The sequence below is a fragment of the Vipera ursinii genome, assembly GCF_947247035.1.
Source record: "Vipera ursinii genome assembly, chromosome: 3".
NCBI classification, from domain to species: Eukaryota; Metazoa; Chordata; class Lepidosauria; order Squamata; family Viperidae; genus Vipera; species Vipera ursinii.
This window is the reverse complement of record NC_139516.1, coordinates 129,862,925-129,883,905: the sequence shown is the minus strand read 5'-3', so window position 1 is coordinate 129,883,905 and position 20,981 is coordinate 129,862,925. Positions and strand designations below refer to the sequence as shown.

The window sequence follows — 20,981 nt, the reverse complement described above, 5'->3', positions numbered from 1 at the left end:
CAGGGAAGGACAAAGAGGAAGGGAAGGAAGGAAGGAAGGGACAATGGGAGAGGGAGGGAGAGAAAGAGAGAGAGAGAGAAAGGGAGAGAGAGAGAAGGAGAAAGAATTTTTTTTCTTGTTTTCCTGCTCTAAAAACTGGGTGCGTCTTATGGTCCGAAAAATACGGTAATAGGTTAGATAAAATATACTCACCCAGATATATAGAAACAGGTGAGTACACATACAAAGAAATCTCCTGTGTGCAATAGATTAGAATGACACAATTACCAAGAGATTTCTACAATTTAATGACTTCCTCTAATCTTTTGATAAGTTACAATATTTTGCAGTAACTGTTGTAATATAACAGCGGATGCCAAGTAGCAGATTAATGAATATTAATCTAATGCTTCCTCTTAATGGGCGTATATTGTGGATGAAATTAGGAAAGCTGTGTTAGTTAATATTTGTATTATACCAAAGATATTTACACTGATTGTAATTTGTCAACTAAAAATATTTCAGATTTTTTTACAACTCTTTGATATATATATAAAAAAATCAGGCACATTTGTTAAATATGTTTAATTTTTTTAAAAAATAACTAATGGCAAAATAAAATATATACATCACATCATACTGTGTAAACACGCAACATCACTGTACAAAAAATATACATGCAAAATAAAGTGAAACTTCAACTAAGGTAGGAAATAAAATAATTCTGAAGCAAAAAAGTTATGGTTGGTATGAATGTACATCCATCCAGTTTTGATTTCAATTCTTATTTTAAAAGTTTCTGTACAGTTTTACAAAAGTAAAAGAAAAACAAAAGAAAAATAAATAGTTTACAATGGGAGCCACAAACACTAAAATTATAACCAGGTGATAGTTTAAGATGGGTCGTATAACTATTTTGTATGGGATGCCGGCTTATTTTTTTCCCCAAGGCTCATTACACACAAGAAATATATGTTGACTGGATGTCCTTGTCTAATGCACAGGAAACCATTAATATCTCAATATTCCACCTATTAATCTTTTTTTTCTTCATTATTCAATAAAGATCTTGCCATCTGATGTCAGGTTCTGGTCCACGGTTGCTTGATAGCATTTTCTTTGAAGAACACAAACTTTGCTTAGTATTGTAGAAAAAGCAGTAGACAAATCTGAACATTCTATAAAATAGAAATTAATTTTGAGGGGAAAATAATACTTTGGCATTTTGAACAACAAACCAACCAAACCAAACCAAACTTCAATAAAACATTCCCCAGTTTTAAAATCCAGTTTGTTTTTCAGGAGATGAAAATAATTTTACAATCTTTTAAAACCAGGTTGACCTTTTAACAAAGTTCTAAGATAAGCATCAAGTTCAACTAGTTTACAACATATTGATAAACCTTCGCCCACCCCGACCGACCCTGGAATTTCCAAGCACAAAGTCATAAAGCTCACCATACTATGAATGTGCTTTTTTCCCCTATATATTTATTACAGTTACAACTGAAGGTCTCATAAATAGTTGCATAAAATGTTAAAGCCACAACATTGCACATGATATGAAATAAAATTAAAAAAAAAATCCCAAAGTGAGTGCATTTACAGTATTATCTTCCTGCTGTTTCCTGCTTGGTGGTAGAGGTTGGCCTATTTGTTACCAAACTCAGGAGTTCTTTTCTGATAGGTCCAGCCAAAGCTGATCCGAACTAAAGACCCGCACAGTGGTATACCACCATTTAGGAGGAAGGAAAAGAGGGCAAAAAATAGAGACACAGATTGAAGGCAGGTAATAGTCTATTTACAAGTAAGGCCTACATTTTATCAGAGCAAAATGGTTCATTCTATCTGTATGCAAAAATCTTGAGGTTGGATGCACTTAAAAGCAGAGCCTGATCTCAGTGCACTGCTATGCAAGGTATACACAGGCGAGGCAACTGGAAAGCTCTATGTCCAAGTCAAAAATGAAAACAAAAACTGGATGGTCCAAAATGGGCACCATCCAAATGGACAGCCATTTTGTTAAATCATTTTTAAGTGTCAGTGACCATATTTTGTCTTTTTTAACACCAGTGCTTTGATCATAGGCATAGTTCCTTTGTCTAAAATCTTGAAAATCCTAGTTAAGGTAATTCGCAAAATTTTAATTCTCATTTGACTTTTTTGTAAAAAAAGTTTTTTTTTGCAGAAACCTGAATAAAATACTGTTATAAGTATAATGTTCTTCATTGCCTTTTGCAGAGTACAGTGTTGTAGTCCTCCACCCCAACGTAGTTTTACACTGCTAGTCCCAAGTACAATTGTGTGCAGATTTACTTGGAATACATTTTCACACGATGAACCATGCTAGCAGCTGATTTATTTTTTTTATCTTCTTCACCCCAAATTCAAGTCAACAGCTGATTGGCAGGAGAGCTTCATCCTCAGTTTAACTGACAGGTGAAAGAGAATGAGAGAGAACATCAAAGATAGGTTAAACTTTTGGCAAGAGCCTGCTCTGTAAAAAGTTTTTAATGCTACGAATGGGTCGAACATCGTTCTGGTGTTTTCGCCGCTCAATGAATGAAGTCAGTCTGGCTATGTCAATGCTGTCAGCACTTTTGGCACTGCCTGGCTGCAGCCATTGCTCCTGGAGGGCCAGTGCAGCAGAAGGACGCTTGGCTGGGTCATCCTGCAATAAGAAACATACAAAATCTTTGGCCTTCTGGCTTACTCCTTTGAAGTAGTCATCTGGGAAGCTAAAGTCTAAGCGACAAATGTTCAGGCAGGTTTCCTCTACACTTTCATCCAAGAAAGGAGACACGCCACTAAGGAGGACATATGTGAGCACTCCAATGCTCCACACATCTGAGGTCAGGGAGACGGGATTTCCAAGGATAATTTCAGGAGCTGCAAATTCTGGGTTCCCAAATAACTGGTGGATATAATAAGTAGTGTTGAGCTGAACTGCATCTCCAAAGTCAGCCAATCTGATTGTTGCTTTGGCCAAACTCTTATCCACCAGAATGTTTTCGGGCTGAAAGAGAAGACAAATTCTCAGCTATGTTATACCAGCTCAAGTTCTAACAGAGTTACTTTATAATTTTTTTTGCATCTTCTGTTTTTTGAAACAAACAAACAAACAAAACCACTAACCAATTGTGAGTATTTTTAAAGAGGTCAGCTGTCAAAAGGAAAAATATACACGTATAGGCTTACTAGAAGAAAGGCATTTCAATTTGCTGATCATAACATACATTTAATAAAGTAAAAGCAACATTAAATTTTATACAAGAATTCATCAGGAACATGGTCTACAACTTGTAAAATTTAATTGTGTTGGATGGCAATAATATTTATTTATTTATTTTATTTTATTTTTATTACATTTATATCCCGCCCTTCTCCGAAGACTCAGGACGGCTTACAAGCTTAGCAGTAGCCTTCATTCTATGTATATGCCTGCTTGTTAGGGCTTTCACACAAACACCCCAAGCGGCATTATTACAAAGTCAGCTTAATTGCCCCCAACAATCTGGGTCCTCATTTTACCTACCTCGGAAGGATGGAAGGCTGAGTCAACCTTGAGCCTGGTGGGATGCGAACCTGCACTAATTGCAGGCAGCTGGTGTTACTTAAGGAGGCATTAGCCCACTGCTCCACCAAGGCTCATATCTTGCTGAATGCTAGTTTCTAAACATATAATGAGATACCCTCAAGTAAAAACATTTTAAGTGCTCCAAAAAATGTTTTGATGTCAATGGTTCGCTTTGGCTTTGGAAGAGAAAAAAACCCTGCTGCCCACTTCACCTTTAGGTCCAAGTGTACTATTCTGCAATTGTGGAGATAATGTACAGCTTCCAGAATCTCCCGCAGATACAGCTTGATCTTTCCTTCAGTGAGATTTCCCCATTGTATAATGTAATCAAGAAGGCGACCCTGGTTGGCCCTGTGAAAGCATAAGCATCATGTTAATAAAGTCAACAGCCTGCATTTCACAGGTAAAGACTAACATGCATCAGTTTCTAAAAAGTACCATTTCTAAAGTGAACCCTTCTAGTCCAACTACTAAGAAATTAATTTTGCTAATTCAGAATGAAGTTTAGTAACCCCTTTCAGGTATTATTTGTCATCGTCTGAGAATGTGTTTCTAGCTCATGTAGGATATGTCAGTCTTTTTTCACTTTTACTTTATTATATAAAATTATCTTTATATAATTTTTGTGTATTACATAAATTATATAAAATTAATTGCGCAATATAACCACAAAATTGATGATGCCGGGGAACAAAGGCTTTGTTATGTTATAAAGAAAAAAATTCTGGAAAAAATTGTTAGGATTGCTCAAAGATTGCCTTCCTTTTCTCTTTGTCAGCACTCTCTTGACTAGAACTAGACTGGAAGGGACCTTGGAGGTCTTCTAGTCCAGCCCCCTGCTCGAGCAGAAGAACCTATACCATTTCAGACAAGTGACTGTCTAGTCTCTTCTTAAAAATGTCTAGTGATGGAGCGCCCACGATTTCTGGAGGCAAGCTGTTCCACTGGTTTATTGTCCTCACTGTCAGGAAGTTTCTCCTTAATTCCAGGTTGCTTCTCTCTTTGGTCAGTTTCCAACCATTGTTTCCTGTCCTGCCCTCTGTGCTTTGGAGAATAGTTTGACCCCCTCTTCTTTGTGGTAGCCCCTCAAATACTAGAACACTGCTATCATATCACCCCTATTTCTTCTTTTCTTTAGACTAGCCAAACCCAAGTCCTGCAGCTATTCTTCATATGTTTTAGTCTCCAGGCCTTTGATCATTTTAGTTGCTCTTCTCTGAGCTTTCTCCAAGGTCTCAACATCTTTTTTGTAGTATGGTGACCAAAACTGGTTGCAGTATTCCAGGAATGGTCTTACTCAGGGCTTTTCAACCAGTGGTACGGGTACCACCTGTGGTACATTGGCACCTGGCAGGTGGTACGCGACCATCCTAGAAAAGGGGTAGCAGGGGAGGAGAATGAGCTGAACCAGTGGCAGCACCGCACAAGCCTGAGCGAGAGGCGGCTGGAGCTGCAGGGTTGTCAGGGCTCAGCGGAAGCGCCAGGATCAGCGCTTCTTCGGGGCTGTCAGGGCTCAGTAGAAGCGCCAGGATCAGCGCCAGGCTCCAGCTGGAGCTCAGCACTGATCCTGGCACTTCTGAGCCCAGAAGAAGCACCGATCAGCTGGAATGTTGCAGCATCTCCAGGGTCTTGTGATTTACATTCAATGCTTGGCAACTGATTCATATTTATGACGGTCACAGTGTCCCAGGGTCATGTGAAATGACCAAAACCTGCTGCAACCACCCAGCAGATGGGGGGAATAAAAACCAAACACCCCCCACCTCACCACTGGGCAGGCAAGCAGGTGTCTTGGTCGGCTGTGGCTTGGGAGGCACTTTTTCAGTGCCATTGTAACTTCGAACAGTCACTAAGTGAACTGTTGTAAGTCAAGGACTACCTGTACTTCATCACTTTTTTCCTTTTTTTTTTGGTCATTAAGTTTTTGACACCTTGCTAGGCGACTGGTGGTACTCAGATATTGGCATATCCTAAAAGTGGTACAATGGGTGAAAAGGTTGAAAAGCCCTGGTCTTACTAGGGCTTTATAAAGCGGTACTAATCCAAATGTGACAAGCAACACAAAAGAACAATCCATTGTTGCCAGTTCAGTAAAAAATTTCCCTCCAGTACCACATAACAAATTATAATAAATTTGCAGCCAGCCCTTATACTACACACATATCCACAATTCTGGACCCCTTGATAGTTTCCAAACCCATGGATACAGCTAAGAAAATTCACATGTTTAGCACAATTAACAATCCTCTTGATTTCAGGTACCAAATGTGGCATAATAGGACAAATTGGAATCTGTATTAGTTCATGTTCTGACTTCTGAATTGCATCTCCAATACCAAAGTGATCACAAGGAATCATTATTAAACAGTGAGGATTCCAAAAAACAAAAAGCAATTTTTGTTGTATACATATATATCACAATATTACCTCTCACAGTGTTATCCAAAGTACAGAAAAGGAGTTATATATATATGGGCCTACATCTAGTTTACAATAGGTAGTCCCAACTTATGACCACAATATGGACCAGAAAATTTGTCATCTTATCAGTGTGGTCATCTTATCTTACCTCTCATTGCCACCTTTCTTTTCTTTATGCTAATCCCCTGACCATATTATTGAATGAAATCTGTCTATCTATCTAATCTCACTCACGATGACAATACAAAGAGAATGTTTGAAATAAACAATTATTGTAAAAATATTGACCTCCCTCATTCCTTGAATTCTGAAGGGAATTTGGGCATTAATTGTCCTCTGATTATTGTGCAGGCTAGAGCAAACACAGGCTTTGTTCAAGTTTCTTTGATTTGATCTTGAAAAGAAAAGTGTTTCAATACTCAAAAGGGCAAGAGTCATTTATATTTTAGAAATGATGTTACAGGATCATTACTGAACTTTAGAGAAATTTCACTGTGACTTTCTAAATGGGGAGCTTACATGGCACTGTCCAGTTTATGTTTTGGACTTGTTGTGCTACACACAGACTGTCATGAAACTATTTTCAATGTAAATTTTAAAACTAACCAAAGATATTAGAAAAGAGCAAAATAGCTGAATGAAGTAACTAAGAGATTACACACATTTCTAACACCAAGATATAACTGGTGGAAGTCTCAAAGGTATCAAGAAGGCCAACAAGCTGAGGGTGTTGGAGATTCTGCATAATTCCAAGTTCACGGGTGACCTGATCTCGTTTCATCAATTTCTTATTTACGAATTTAGCGGCTACTTCTCGCTTGGTTCCTTTCTGATCACATCTCTTAATGACAGAAAACCTGCCCCTAAGGAAAAAAAGTGAGAAGAACAAAGTCAACAAGGTATACCTGAAACCTAGCTTAGTTTTCATATGTCACTACATACATACATATATAAACCTGGCCATGCACTATTAAGAAAGGCATGTCTTTAAAAGCCCCAGAAATATTTTAAAATGCCAGTTTAAGCAAACTAATGATTTTTTTTTTCAATAACATTCTGAATTAATGCTAATTATACTAAAGTAGCCCCTTGGTCTTGGCTGTCATTTAAAAATCAAGTAGGTAAATTGGGTAGACTCCCACAGGCTTTTCACTGAAGCATGGTCTATCTTCAGACGTGAGGGTAATTAAAAACCAGAATGAAATTATGTGAATGTGTGCTATCCGAATGTTCTCGGCAAATTTTCTTAATCTAATAATGAGACTCATAATGGCAGAATTACAATATTTTTGTGCCAGATTAGTAGAGAAAACTGCTGCCCAGACTTCACTACAAATATAAGGATTGGATCTTAGTCAATGTGCATTAACTAGTTTAGAATTAGCAGATCTGTCTCATAATGTTCAGTTTTACAGTGTAAGCAGGCTGTCAAAGAATCTAATTCCTGCATACCGATGTGAATTAGGGTGAAGCAAGTTCATCTGCACATACATAAACATACACTCCTGTCTTTTCATATACACGCTCAAGGTTCATAGTAGGAAACACTAGTAGATCTTACCTGCCAAGCTCAGCCACTTCACTATACAAAGAATCAAAGTTATCCTTCCAGATTACCATGATCCCATCGCTTCCAGGACCTTAAAAATGGAGAAAACACCCTTTCATTAAGCGTTATATACAAAACGTGTTATTTTTTATCTCATATTATGATATCGTACATATGAAACCTACCTAAAACTCGCAGACTAGCCTTAGTGGAAATTGAACCCATATCATTTGCAGCTATACACGTGTAGACACCATCATCTTCTGTGGTCACCCCAATGATTTTCAGATGTGCTTCTCCTAAATCACTGCAAAATATCATAAACTGTAAGCAGGTGAGACATTACCTACCTCTGTCTAGTAATACTGTTAATACTTCAAGTGTAAAATTTCCCCTGCTTTAATTCTAGTCTCTTTCAACTGGTAAGAGAGCAGAGAAACAGATTTAATTTCATGCTTGAAAACCCCTGGATGTCATCAGTATAATGTTCTTTTTACTTTTTAAACTATGTAACAATTCCTTTTTATTTAGTTTTCATCGTATACAATATACAAGCCACTCTTCATGCGAGCTAATACTGCTGGTGACTGAATCCTCTTTTTGCCTCAGAGCCCCTTTTGACTCTTATGGCAAATGGTGAGACAAAAATGATGGAAAGGGTTTTCAGACATTGCTTCTGTGTCTGTCTCTCACCTGACCTCTAGTTCTTATATTTAAAAAACAAATGTACATGCCTACGTATACACACACACACACACACACACACACACTCATTTTCAAAGCTAACTTAGAGAGAATCTAGGTTCTGTCTGCATCTTACCCATCCTAATTACTTCTTAATAAATCTATTTTTTAATCTCAAAGATTATATACACCACAACCTAAGATAACTAAATTATGGGGAAGTTTGAGGGCTTTATTTGTTTGTTTGAATGGGGCCTGGTACTGCTTGAATCCTTAATATACTTTTAATAATGTTCAGAGGATGTGCTTCTGAACATAGGTCAGCATGGGTTCCTGCTTAATTCAACTCTTCAACAAAGGCTCCATCAAAATAAAAGCCAAAATGGCAAGACACTAATGTAACAACAATGCTCAATACAAATATGCAGCTCCAACTGTTCTGAACTATTGGGTCATTTGGAATTTGGTCAAAAGATCATTTCAAATGATGAGGGGCAGGGGCAGTGGGAGGGCTATCACATAATGTCCGCCATCATGGCAGCAGGAATCCATTTCTGAAAAGGAAGAAATAGTGTAAAATGCAAAAACATGAGTCTTAGAATATTCTTCTCCCAGAAAGACAATATCTTTGGCTCAAAGACAAATAACTTGGAGACCATTATGCCTTGTGTCTCCTCATCTCTAAACCTAGAAATGGGTTATTATATCCACACAGGTTCTGGGATTTGCCGGCTATTAACGCAAGTTACATCCATAACTAATTCTCTTCATCCACAGTCAGACGGATGATAATAAAGAAGTCCAAGTTTTCCAGTACCTGTTAAGCCTGGGCTGTTTCGATGGGCCTTTGGGGTCTGAGGGACTATTCTGGTCTCTCTTTGGGGTCTCTCTGTGAATATGGGATATGGTTCTTTCACAATGCTCTGAGGCTATCTTGTTGCCTTGTTGTGTTTTTGTTTTTAAATAATACTACCATTTGGAAGCCATAAACTGCTTAGAGGCTGATATGATTGCATCAGCATACAGGTAGTCCTTGAGTTATGACCATTTGTTTAAAGACTTAAGTTTATTTATTTATTTATTTGTTTTTATAAACCGCCCTTCTCCCGAGGGACTCGGGGCGGTGTACAGAGTAAGGTAGGTATACAGATTGAACAATAGTGAAAAACAATAGTAAAAACAAACTGGGACCCCAATTAGAGCTATCAGGCCAGGCCGGACTGCTGGAACAGGTAAGTTTTTAAGTCGCGCCGGAAGGTGCGGAGGTCGGGGGCCATCCGGATTTCGGTTGGCAAGCAGTTCCAGAGGGCTGGCGCACCCACTGAGAATGCCCTCCCCCTGGGGGCCACCAGCCGACATTCCTTGAGCGGTGGCACCCTGAGGAGGCCCTCTCTGTGGGAGCGCACAGGACGGTGGGGTGCTGACATTGGCAGAAGGTGCTCCCGTAGGTAGTCCGGACCCATGCCATGTAGGGCTTTGTATGTCATTGTTAGCACCTTGAACTTCACACGGAAGGCAACTGGAAGCCAGTGCAGCGCACGGAGGAGAGGTGTGATATGGGAGTATCGGGAGGCTCCCAAGAGTGTCCGTGCCGCTGCACTTTGCAAAAGTTGCAAAAGCACTTAAAATGGATTATGACCAGACCTTGCAATTACAACCACTGCAGTCTCCCCAGGGTCACGTGATGAAAATTTAGATGCTTGGCAACTGGCATGTACTTATGAGGGTTGCAGCATCCCATCCCAATTTGCAACTTACTTGGAGGAGCTTCCAATAAGCAAAGTCAATGGGGGATGCCGGATTAGCTTAACAACCATGTGATTTACTTATGGTGGCTAAAAGGCTCAGGCTATTCCACAACCACACTGCTTGGCGAGAGAAGCTTCAGTTCCAGTGGACTACCTATACAAGCTGACTGAAATCAATCAGTTTCCTCAAAGGTCACAAATGTGATAAACATGAGACTCAAGCCTCTTTTAAGACAGTCTTTAAATTTATATTTTTGTCTTCCAAGCAAAATCCAGTTCACAGAAAAGGAAGCCACTGACCCTAAAATATAAGCAATCTGCTTAATACTCTATTACTATTTCAGTGTAGTCTGTTGCCCAGCCTCCCTTTGAACTACCTCATGACTGAGGGAAAACTACTAAAAATGACACGTTATCCTTTTGATTGGGAACCTGGATGAGTCGCTGGCAGTTTTTCAGTCCCCTGGATAACTGAGGAAGGGACAGGCTAATAAACTGAACTAAAAGAAGGAAGAGGAGGTACGGCAAGGTCAGACAAGATTGTGTTACTATAGCCCAGAGGTAGGCAACCTTGGCTCTTTTATGACTCGTGGACTTCAACTCCCAGAATTCCTGAGCCAGCCATGCTGGCTCAGGAATTCTGGGAGTTGAAGTCCACGAGTCATAAAAGAGCCAAGGTTGCCTACCCCTGCTATAGCCAATCTCAATAGAATTAATTGTAGCCTTCCTGTAAACGTACCAGTCTGTTTAGTGAGGCTGAAAGTCACTTACGTTCTTTTATTCGTAATGGGAAAAAAATGGTTTGAACAGCCCATGATATTGACAAATGTCAGGGTACACACTGGACCTACAAGCAGTTTACGAAATAAAAATGGCGGAGGCAGCCCTTGACTTTGAAGCACTGAGCATTCTTCTGATATTAAAATTATTTTAAAAAGTGAATACGGTAATAGTGAAAGAAATAAATGAGACAAGTGCTGTTATGGGAGGTGGGTGCCTCTAAGTGTGTAGAGGCACAATGCTGAAGGAACTAGGATGAGGACAGGCAAAGTCAAACCTGTTACATTTGCTTACACTTCCCCACACTTGCAATCTCCTTCCAATATGGTACAAGTCGCACTGAAGAGAAGCCCAGTACCTGCAAGAGATGCTGTAATGGCTGTCATTGCTCAATATGTTATGATCAGGACCTTTCCAAGTGATTGAAGCTTTGGGACGACCACAGACCTTGCATTTAAGAATGACAGTCTCTCCTGTCTCACACGTCATCTCACTTAATGGTATTACAAATTCTGGGGGAACTGTGAAAAAAGGAAATAGTTGCCGTTAAAGACGAAGAGAGACCACTGTCTTGTTGATAACATTACAGGTGAAACTCGGAAAATTAGAATATCGTGCAAAAGTTCATTTATTTCAGTAATGCAACTTAAAAGGGGAAACTAATATATGAGATAGACTCATTACATGCAAAGCAAGATAGTTCAAGCCGTGATTTGTCATAATTGTGATGATTATGGCTTACAGCTCATGAAAACCCCAAATCCACAATCTCAGAAAATTAGAATATTGTGAAAAGGTGCAATATTCTAGGCTCAAAGTGTCCCACTCTAATCAGCTAATTAAGCCATAACACCTGCAAAGGGTTCCTGAGCCTTTAAATGGCCTCTCAGTCTGGTTCAGTAGGAATCACAATCATGGGGAAGACTGCTGACCTGACAGTTGTGCAGAAAACCATCATTGACACCCTCCATAAGGAGGGAAAGCCTCAAAAGGTAATTGCAAAAGAAGTTGGATGTTCCCAAAGTGCTAATTTATTCTAATTTTCAAAGCACATTAATAGAAAGTTATGTGGAAGGGAAAAGTGTGGAAGAAAAAGGTGCACAAGCAGCAGGGATGACCGCAGCCTGGAGAGGATTGTCAGGAAAAGGCCATTCAAAAGTGTTGGGGACTTTCACAAGGAGTAGACTGAGGCTGGAGTCAGTGCATCAAGAGCCACCACACACAGACGGATCCTGGACATGGGCTTCAAATGTCATATTCCTCTTGTCAAGCCGCTCCTGAGCCACAACGTCAGAAGCGTCTTACCTGGGCTAAAGAAAAACAGACCTGGTCTGTGGTTCAGTGATCCAAAGTCCTCTTTTCTGATGAGAGCAACCTTTGCATCTCTTTTGGAAACCAAGGACCCAGAGTCTGGAGGGAGAATGGAGAGGCACACACTGCAAGATGCATGAAGTCCAGTGTGAAGTTTCCACAGTCTGTGTTGATTTGGGGAGCCATGTCATCTGCTGGTGTTGGTCCATTGTGCTTCATTAAGTCCAGGGTCAACGCAGCCGTCTACCAGGAGATTTTGGAACACTTCATGCTTCCTTCCGCAGATGAGCTTTATGGGGATGCTGACTTCATTTTCCAGCAGGACTTCGCACCTGCCCACACTGCCAAAAGCACCAAAACCTGGTTCAATGACCGTGGGATTACTGTGCTTGGGTGGCCAGCAAACTCGCCTGACCTGAACCCCATAGAGAATCTATGGGGCGTTGCCAAGAGAAAGATGAGAGACATGAGACCGAACAATGCAGAAGAGCTGAAGGCCGCTATTGAAGCATCCTGGTCTTCCATAACACCTCAGCAGTGCCACAGGCTGATAGCTTCCATGCCACACCGCATTGAGGCAGTAATTGCTGCAAAAGGGGCGCAAACCAAGTACTGAGTACATATGCATGCTTATACTTTTCAGAGGTCCGATATTGTTCTATGTACACTCCTTGTTTTATTGATTGCATGTAATATTCTAATTTTCTGAGATTGTGGATTTGGGGTTTTCATGAGCTGTAAGCCATAATCATCACAATTATGACAAATCACGGCTTGAACTATCTTGCTTTGCATGTAATGAGTATATTTCATATATTAGTTTCCCCTTTTAAGTTGCATTACTGAAATAAATGAACTTTTGCACAATATTCTAATTTTTCGAGTTTCACCTGTATATTCATACAATTTTGAGATGATACACATGCTACCTCTGCATCACAACCAAAACAAAATATGATTTTAAACGTGTTTACTTAAGACATTTATACCCCCACCTTTCTATTCATCGATCGCTGAATATACACATCACTTTGAAAGCATGTATGCTTTCTTCTCCAGAATACAGCATAGTTTACATATTTAATTCGCAGGAGGTTGCACACTTTTCTCATCAAGAAATAATATACCGGTGGAGACTGTACAGTGATTTCAGATTGTCCCTAGACTTGGAAATGCCTTTCTCTAAACAAGGTGTGGGCAAAGGGGGAATGTAGACATCTGAAGCTTCTGAATGGAAAAATATAAGTGTGAGCATAAAATCCAAAGAGGTCAAAAGATACGTGCTTCAATATTACCCTGCCTTTGATATTTTTTCAAGGAAGAAAATAAGTGTGATTATAGGACAGTAGGATACCATAAGAAGCAAAATGTGTATTGAATCTTGACAAGCAAGACTCCATAAAACAGAACTGCAGCATAACAAAACTAAATAAGCTAGATTGAGAGTCTTTAAGGTAATTTATGCGTCAATACATGAATAACATATAAAGCAGTGAGACTACATTTCTGCTGTAGCAGATAGAACAGAGACTTTTCTGATGCAGATAAAAATACGAAAGCGTTTTAAAGTATTTTCCTCAAACTCCTACTTGAAGTAATCCATTCCACTTTCTCTTCCCCCTGGCGGTGGTGTTCATGGAGGGATGAGCCTAGAATAACAGAAATGTATGCCCGGAGAATATATTTTTCCAGCAGGATTGCCCAACGTCATCCTAATTTCCAGCTAAGGCAAGAAGATCTCTATACTGGGCATCTGCAAGACTGGAAGATGGCGAAGGCCAGTCACTTTAGCAATAATGGAAAAGGCATCAGCTCATACGCTGTGGGAGTAGGCAATGATAAACCACACCTATCTTTTTACCAAGGAAACCATATGGATAGAAAATATAACATTGACAATGAAGATATTAATGTGGTGGATAATTTCTGCCTTTTAGAATCAACCATAAACAGTAAAGGAACAAGCAGTCAAGAAATATATTACAGACTAGCACTTGCCAGAGCAGCTGTAAATGCTTGGAAAAGATTACGGTAACGTGCTGTGATGTGTCTACACCTATAAAGACCAGAATCATGCAAGCAGTGGCATTCTTGATGACACTGTATGGAAGCAAAAGTTGGGCTTTGGAGAACAGGCTAGGAAGAGTATTAGCACTGTCGAATTTGGGTAAGATAGGGAATTATTGAGAATACCATGGATAACCCAGAAAACTAAGAAATGGACCATAAAACAAATGAATTCAGAGTTCTTGCTTGAGACACAATTGACCAGGCTCAAATTATCCTACTTTCGATAGCTTATGTGAAGGGATAGCAATCTGGAGAAAACCGTTATGTCAGGAAAGGTGGAAACAACAAGAAAAGGATGTCCAGTACCAAGATGGATGGAGTTAGTTACAGTGGTAATAAGAGTACCTGAAAGACCAGGTTAGGAACAGATCATCATGGGAAAAATCACCTATGTGTTTGCTAATATACACTCTTATATGGTATACTCATTACAAGACATATATGAGAAAGATGTGTACAAAAAGTTACATATTTAGGAAAGTGGCAAATGATAAGGTTCTTTTATTATTCATGTATTTATTAGAATTTTATCTGCCTTAACTACTTAATTAAGTAATTACTTAATGAACCAACCTGTGGGTCATGGCTCACTAGTGGGCCATTTGGGGTTTGCAACTGAGCTGTGGAAACGGCTGGCATGCACACGCACGCAAACCCTCACTTGCACGAGCAGCATGTGAGTGTGTGTGCACATGTTCTATTTGTGCGAGTAGCAGGCACACATTCGTGCTGCTTGCACAAATAGAACGGTGTGTGTGAGCACACCCTTGCCGGCCACTTCTGCAAACCATCCTCTCCCCCCCCCATACCGGTCCGCAAAGCCTGAAACATTGGGGAACTCTGCTTTAAGTAATTGCATACCAAAGAAATGTAGACTTTTTGCATAAGAACTAATTTGGTTGTTGTCTTCTCTTTTTTTGTTAATAGTTCTGCATGTATTCTTTTTCTTTGGTTAATTAATTTGAAATAATTTTTTTAAAAAAAATGCAACATGCAGAGCTGCATACTAAATGAATCATGTGTATGACATGGAGAAGATTTTGAGTGATCTGCACGTCCTTAGTAGAATAAATAAAAACTGGTTTTAAAAGGTTATATAACTTTTTTTTAAAAAACTTTGCTACTTCTCTGATGGTTTAATAGATATCAATGTCTTTTAGTGATGAATTCTTCCTGTAATAGTTTATAAATCTCAACTTACCATCATAAATATAGTTGGGGTTGAGAAGCTGAAAAGGAGAAGAATAGAATTAGCATTACAGAAATTTTCGCCGAATGTCCGTCATTAAGAACAAAAAAGTTTAAAATTATAGCAAGCCAAGAATCAAAAACAAAACTTATGCAGGAAGTGACAGGCTGAGCCTTTTTGTTGACTTATGTACCGTCAATTTTCCTTGACCATTTGTAATTCAGATGCATGTTTAAAGGAAATATGGAATAAACTTGTACTAATTTTGGATTCCAACCCTGAATCCCGATTTCCTGTGTCTGACAACACCTCAACCTAACGAACTCGTTTGGTTAGCTATTCAAATTATGCTATATATGTCATGAGTATCAAGACAGCTGAACACATCCTATTTGATCATGAACCCAACTGAAAATTTCTCCAAGTTATCGTTACAAATTGAAATATATGTGCAGTTGCTATGTAACCTTTTACAAATTATATTTGATTGGGTACTCTCTCAGTTTATACTCTAGAGCATGGGTCGGCAACCTAAAAAAGGAAAAGAGCCACTGGGAACCGGTTCCATCACAAATTAAAAAAAGTGGGAGCCGCGTGCATGTGTCCATGCACGCGCATGCGCAAAAAGGTTTTTTGCGCATGCGCGGACGCACGCGGCTGCCATTTTTAAAAAAATGAGATGGAACCGGTTCCCGGTTGCCCGACAGCGACGGCCCGTCTGCAAAGCTGCCGCTTTCGGCAGCTTCGCAGACGGGCCGCGGCAGCTTCCTCAAAGAGCGGCACCGCTGCCCGTTTGCGCGGAGGAACGCGCGCACCTCCGGTCGTTCGGAGAGCTGCGCGCGCACCTCTCGAAATGGGCAGGGGCGCCGCTCTTTGAGGAAGCTGCCGCGGCCCGTCTGCGAAGCTGCCGAAAGCGGCAGCTTCGCAGACGGGCCGTGGCAGCTTCCTCAAAGAGCGGCGCCGCTGCCCATTCGCGCGGAGGTACGCGCGCACCTCTCCAAAGGTTTGGGGAGGTGCGCGCGCAACTCCGGTCGTTCGGAGAGCTGCGCGCGCACCTCTCGGAATGGGCAGGGGCGCCGCTCTTTGAGGAAGCTGCCGCGGCCCGTCTGCGAAGCTGCCGAAAGCGGCAGCTTCGCAGACGGGCCGCGGCAGCTTCCTCAAAGAGCGGCGCCGCTGCCCGTTCGCGCGGAGGTACGCGCGCACCTCCCCAAAGGTTTGGGGAGGTGCGCGCGCACCTCCGGTCGTTCGGAGAGCTGCGCGCGCACCTCTCGGAATGGGCAGGGGCGCCGCTCTTTGAGGAAGCTGCCGCGGCCCGTCTGCGAAGCTGCCGAAAGCGGCAGCTTCGCAGACGGGCCGTGGCAGCTTCCTCAAAGAGCGGCGCCGCTGCCCATTCGCGCGGAGGTACGCGCGCACCTCCCCAAAGGTTTGGGGAGGTACGCGCGCAACTCCGGTCGTTCGGAGAGCTGCGCGTGCACCTCTCGGAATGGGCAGGGGCGCCGCTCTTTGAGGAAGCTGCCGCGGCCCGTCTGCGAAGCTGCCGAAAGCGGCAGCTTCGCAGACGGGCCGCGGCAGCTTCCTCAAAGAGCGGCGCCGCTGCCCATGCGCGCGCACCTCCGGTCGTTCGGAGAGGTGCGCGCGCTCCTCTTGGAATGGGCAGGGGCGCCGCTCTTTGAGGAAGCTGCCACGGCCCGTCTGCGAAGCTGCCGAAAGCGGCAGCTTCGCAGACGGGCCGCGGCAGCTTCCTCAAAGAGCGGCACCGCTGCCCATTTGCGCGGAGGTACGCGCGCACCTCTCCAAAGGTTTGGGGAGGTGCGCGCACACCTCCGCCCATTCGGGGAGGTGCGCGTGCACCTCTCCAAACGGGTGGTGCCACTCTCCATTTGGAGAGGTGCATGCGCACCACTGCCCGTTGGAAGAGGTGCGCGCGCACCGGGCGGCTGGGAGCCGCAAGAGACGGCTCAAAGAGCCGCATGCGGCTCAGGAGCCGCGGGTTGCCGACCTGTGCTCTAGAGGAACGGAGGAACTGAAAGACGGGGATCTGGGTGGTATGGATAATAAACCGAACTAAAGGAAGTCTGGAGTTTTAGCCCTAGGAAATTCTCCACCTATCATAGTAACAGATTTATTAATATTCAATTCAATCTTTTGTTGTTGTTAGTTGCGAAGTCATGTCCGACCCATCATGACCCCATGGACAACATTCCTCCAGGCCTTCCTGTCCTCTACCATCTTCTGGAGTCCATTTAGGCTCACGCCTACTGCTTCAGTGACTCCATCCAGCCACCTCATTCTCTGTCGTCCCCTTCTTCTCTTGCCCTCAATCTTTCCCAGCATTAGGCTCTTCGACCAGCAAAAAATTTAAATAAAGCAAAAATGAACAGAACTGAACAGACCCAGGGCATAGTAATGTATTACATTTGATGGTGAAATCAATGGGTGACCAAAGTCTGCCTAATTTTACAGAGATTGTAAAAAATCCTAACTATGTTCAGAGAAACTGAATTATACTGATCTGACAATAGTATTTACAAAAAAAAATGATCAGAGTTTCCAATATATTTAATCAGGCAAATGGTTATGAGTCTGTGAGCCCCTTTAGAGGGGGGCAATACAACAGGATATGAGTTGTAGTTTCAATGCCTGCTTGTCCACAGGGGCACAGCTCAGCTCATATAGAACTTTTTTATACCGGCCCTCCAGAACTGCTGTGGGCAGAGTTACAATGTGTTAAAGCCTGTTTATTAATATATATTAAGTACCACTGAATGCAGAGATTGATACTCCACAGATAAGATGCAATATTAAGGGACCATGTTTATAAACCACTATAAATTCTTTAAAACAAATTATTGCTTATTTCAGTAAATATTAACAAAATGAGTATCTCCCCATATCTCACATGGTCACAGTAATTTAGATACATATAAAAAAATTAGGAGAGAAAAAAAAAGGTTACTGATAATACTTTAGAGATGTCCCTGGGTGATTGGGATTACATTTTTTTGAAGAAACGAAGACAAATAAAAATGAATCCCAGAGCAGAGAAGGAATGTGGCACCAATCATCCCAAATTCACTAAATTGTACATTAAAAACAACTGGAGGCATTTTCATGGAATCAAAGTCAAGAGATGACATTTGAAATTATACACTCTTAATTAATTAATTCTTAAAAGATTAATTGTGGCTTACCAGATCAGTATTACAATATTACCAATCTCATTTCAGACACCTAATCGGTCAGAATAAACACCTTTAAGAGACTCATCTTCATATAGGAATTGAATTATACCCAAAACATCAAAAAGATTTAACTAATTCTGGAGCTAATACTAAATTAATTTAGAAAGCACAATGGTACCGTACTCAGAATAATTTTAGTTGCTCCAGCCTATAAGATTTTCATGCCAGTGGATATAGCTATCTCTCATAAAATGAGTTACAAACCTAGCTATACTATTAAAACTCTGCCTGTTTTTATTTTTGTTTTTATTTTTGTTATCACGATGAATGCTCTTGATAATCAAATGAAACTGAGATTTCCTTCTGTATGTTGAGAATGGAATTGCCAACTTTTTCATCGTGCAAGAAAGGAATGTTAGTCTGGATTTGTATCTTTTTGCTATTTTTCCCCCCAGGAAATATTGGCAAAATTTATCCCATGTTTTATAAATTAAAAGTTTTTAACATTTTTCAAGGATAAGTATTTACAAACGTTAACGTCGGGAAGAAATACCTTCACGGAAACCTTATTGGCGAGTCCATCTCTAGATTTACGGTAACCATTTTCTAATTTGCCTTCCCTTTTGCCGTCTTTGTCTTTTTTCTCAGATTTTTTCCTAAGGCGGAGTGCTGTGTGCCAAGATGACGACTTCCTGAAACCAGAACATAACAGACTGTGACTACCTTCCTGTGGATGGCTTTGACTGGGGAAAAAGGAAATGCTTTAAATGAACCTGGAGGAAAAGAAACCTGGGAAGAAAAGAGAAGCCCACTTCAAATGACAGTGAGAACAGAAAGATTTAATGAGATTATGAGGTTCTTCCAATTGTCACTTTATGGAATACAGTATATAATTTCTAACATCATTGTAAAAGAAGGGCAGTTTGCAAGTCAGTAAACTGCAGCTATGCTTTTGGGTTTTTGGACCATTTGTGAGGTAGCTGAAGGATACAGTGTCCCCGGCTATACTACAGTGGGCATAGATTTTTGAGATATGTTAACCATAGCCAGCAATTTGGAGGTAAAAGAGATGTTACTTTGTAGTAACGAGTTAGAGATTATAAAACATGCTCAGAGAGCTAGTTTGGTCCAATGGTTAAGGCACCAGGCTAGAAAGCAAGATGCTGGGTGTTCAAGTCCCACCTTAGCCATGAAAGCCAGTGGGTGACCTTGGGTCAGTCACACACTCTCTCAGTCCAACTCATGCACAGGGTTCTCGCTGTGGAGAAAACAGGAGGAGGGGAGTGTGTTGGATACGTTCAATGCCTTGAGTTATTTGTAAAAAATAATAAAGGCTGGATAGAAAGAAAGAAAGAAAGAAAGAAAGAAAGAAAGAAAGAAAGAAAGAAAGAAAGAAAGAAAGAAAGAAAGAAAGAAAGAAAGAAAGAAAGAAAGAAAGAAAGATAGTTAATCTCAGCAGCCACTGAGGCTTTCAATTGGAATTTTCCAAAGCGTTGTAACTTTTGACCCCTGGCTGATTCACAGTGGATAGGACAACAAATATCTTAAGAACAATGTATGTTTTGCCATGACTTTAGAGAAATAACGTTAAATATTATCCTTCACTAAATCAGCCTTTCTACGTAAAATATTTATTTTAGTAAAATACTTATTTTGTAGTTTTCATTTGTACTGTAAAAATAAATAGGAGCCCATTTTGTATATCGGAGAACTGGATCCCGCCTAGGAAAGTTTATATCACTAAGCTACTACAGGACTCCGTTGCTATTGCAAATTTAACCAAGTCATCAAAGAAGCATGCATTACACCTACTTCATTGTTCCATCAGAGTTATCAATAGTGACTGCACTGGTGTGTCCCAGGACATAGCCGGGGATCCAGCCCTCGGCTGCAGGACACTGGTCAGTGGCGGCTCGGAACACCAAAAACATGTTCTGTTGATTGCTGGCTAAAATTTGCACGACTTCTCCTTGGTAGACATTAATCTCATCCTCCTTCACTGCCGTATAATCGTGTGTCACCAGCATGGTGGAGATATTGCTACTGCTGCTACTTTCACTCTATAGAAGAACCAATTAGGTAGAGAGAGAAAGAGAGAAGAAAAAGGGAGGAAAAAGTTGATAATGCACACAAATAGAAAAGAATATGACAGAATAAAAGGCTGTTGCCTTTTAAGCAGCTATATGACAGTGGGATGTTAAATAATGAAATTGAGCTGTTATCTAAATACCTCTGCAACAAGATTTATCAGTATGAAGACAATATTCTAATTTTCCATTACTAAGGGCAATTGTATTATTTTTCTGTTAGTATAATAATTAACTTCCTTGTGGAGTTGCAGTATGGAAAGCTTGCATTTCTTGACATTTTTAGAAACTCTTGTTTTCATGTTAAAGTGAAAACAGATGACTGAAGGAGAAGTGACTCACTGTACTTCCTCCTAGTAGGATACAGGAGCCTCGGATTCCAGGCTAATTGCTGAATCAGATGA

General features: G+C 40.9%; 1 protein-coding gene across 2 annotated transcripts in view; it reads right to left on the bottom strand.

Moving 5' to 3' along the window:
- Positions 1–539: 539 nt before the first annotated feature.
- TRIO (trio Rho guanine nucleotide exchange factor) overlaps positions 540–20,981 on the bottom strand; it is a 257,034-nt gene continuing 236,592 nt past the window's right edge. Inside the window, exons 49-57 of one of the 2 annotated variants that reach the window (XM_083358364.1) lie at positions 20,303–20,550; positions 19,044–19,182; positions 15,321–15,348; positions 11,097–11,259; positions 7,712–7,833; positions 7,539–7,617; positions 6,640–6,840; positions 3,769–3,907; positions 540–2,995 (exon numbers count right to left, since the gene is read on the bottom strand). In XM_083358364.1, coding sequence (XP_083214490.1) covers positions 2,453–2,995; positions 3,769–3,907; positions 6,640–6,840; positions 7,539–7,617; positions 7,712–7,833; positions 11,097–11,259; positions 15,321–15,348; positions 19,044–19,182; positions 20,303–20,550 — 1,662 coding nt within the window. In that variant the 3' untranslated portion in view covers positions 540–2,452. Of the gene's footprint in view, positions 2,996–3,768; positions 3,908–6,639; positions 6,841–7,538; positions 7,618–7,711; positions 7,834–11,096; positions 11,260–15,320; positions 15,349–19,043; positions 19,183–20,302; positions 20,551–20,981 lie in introns of those variants that run through there. The other variant, XM_083358365.1, reaches the window with a different exon arrangement.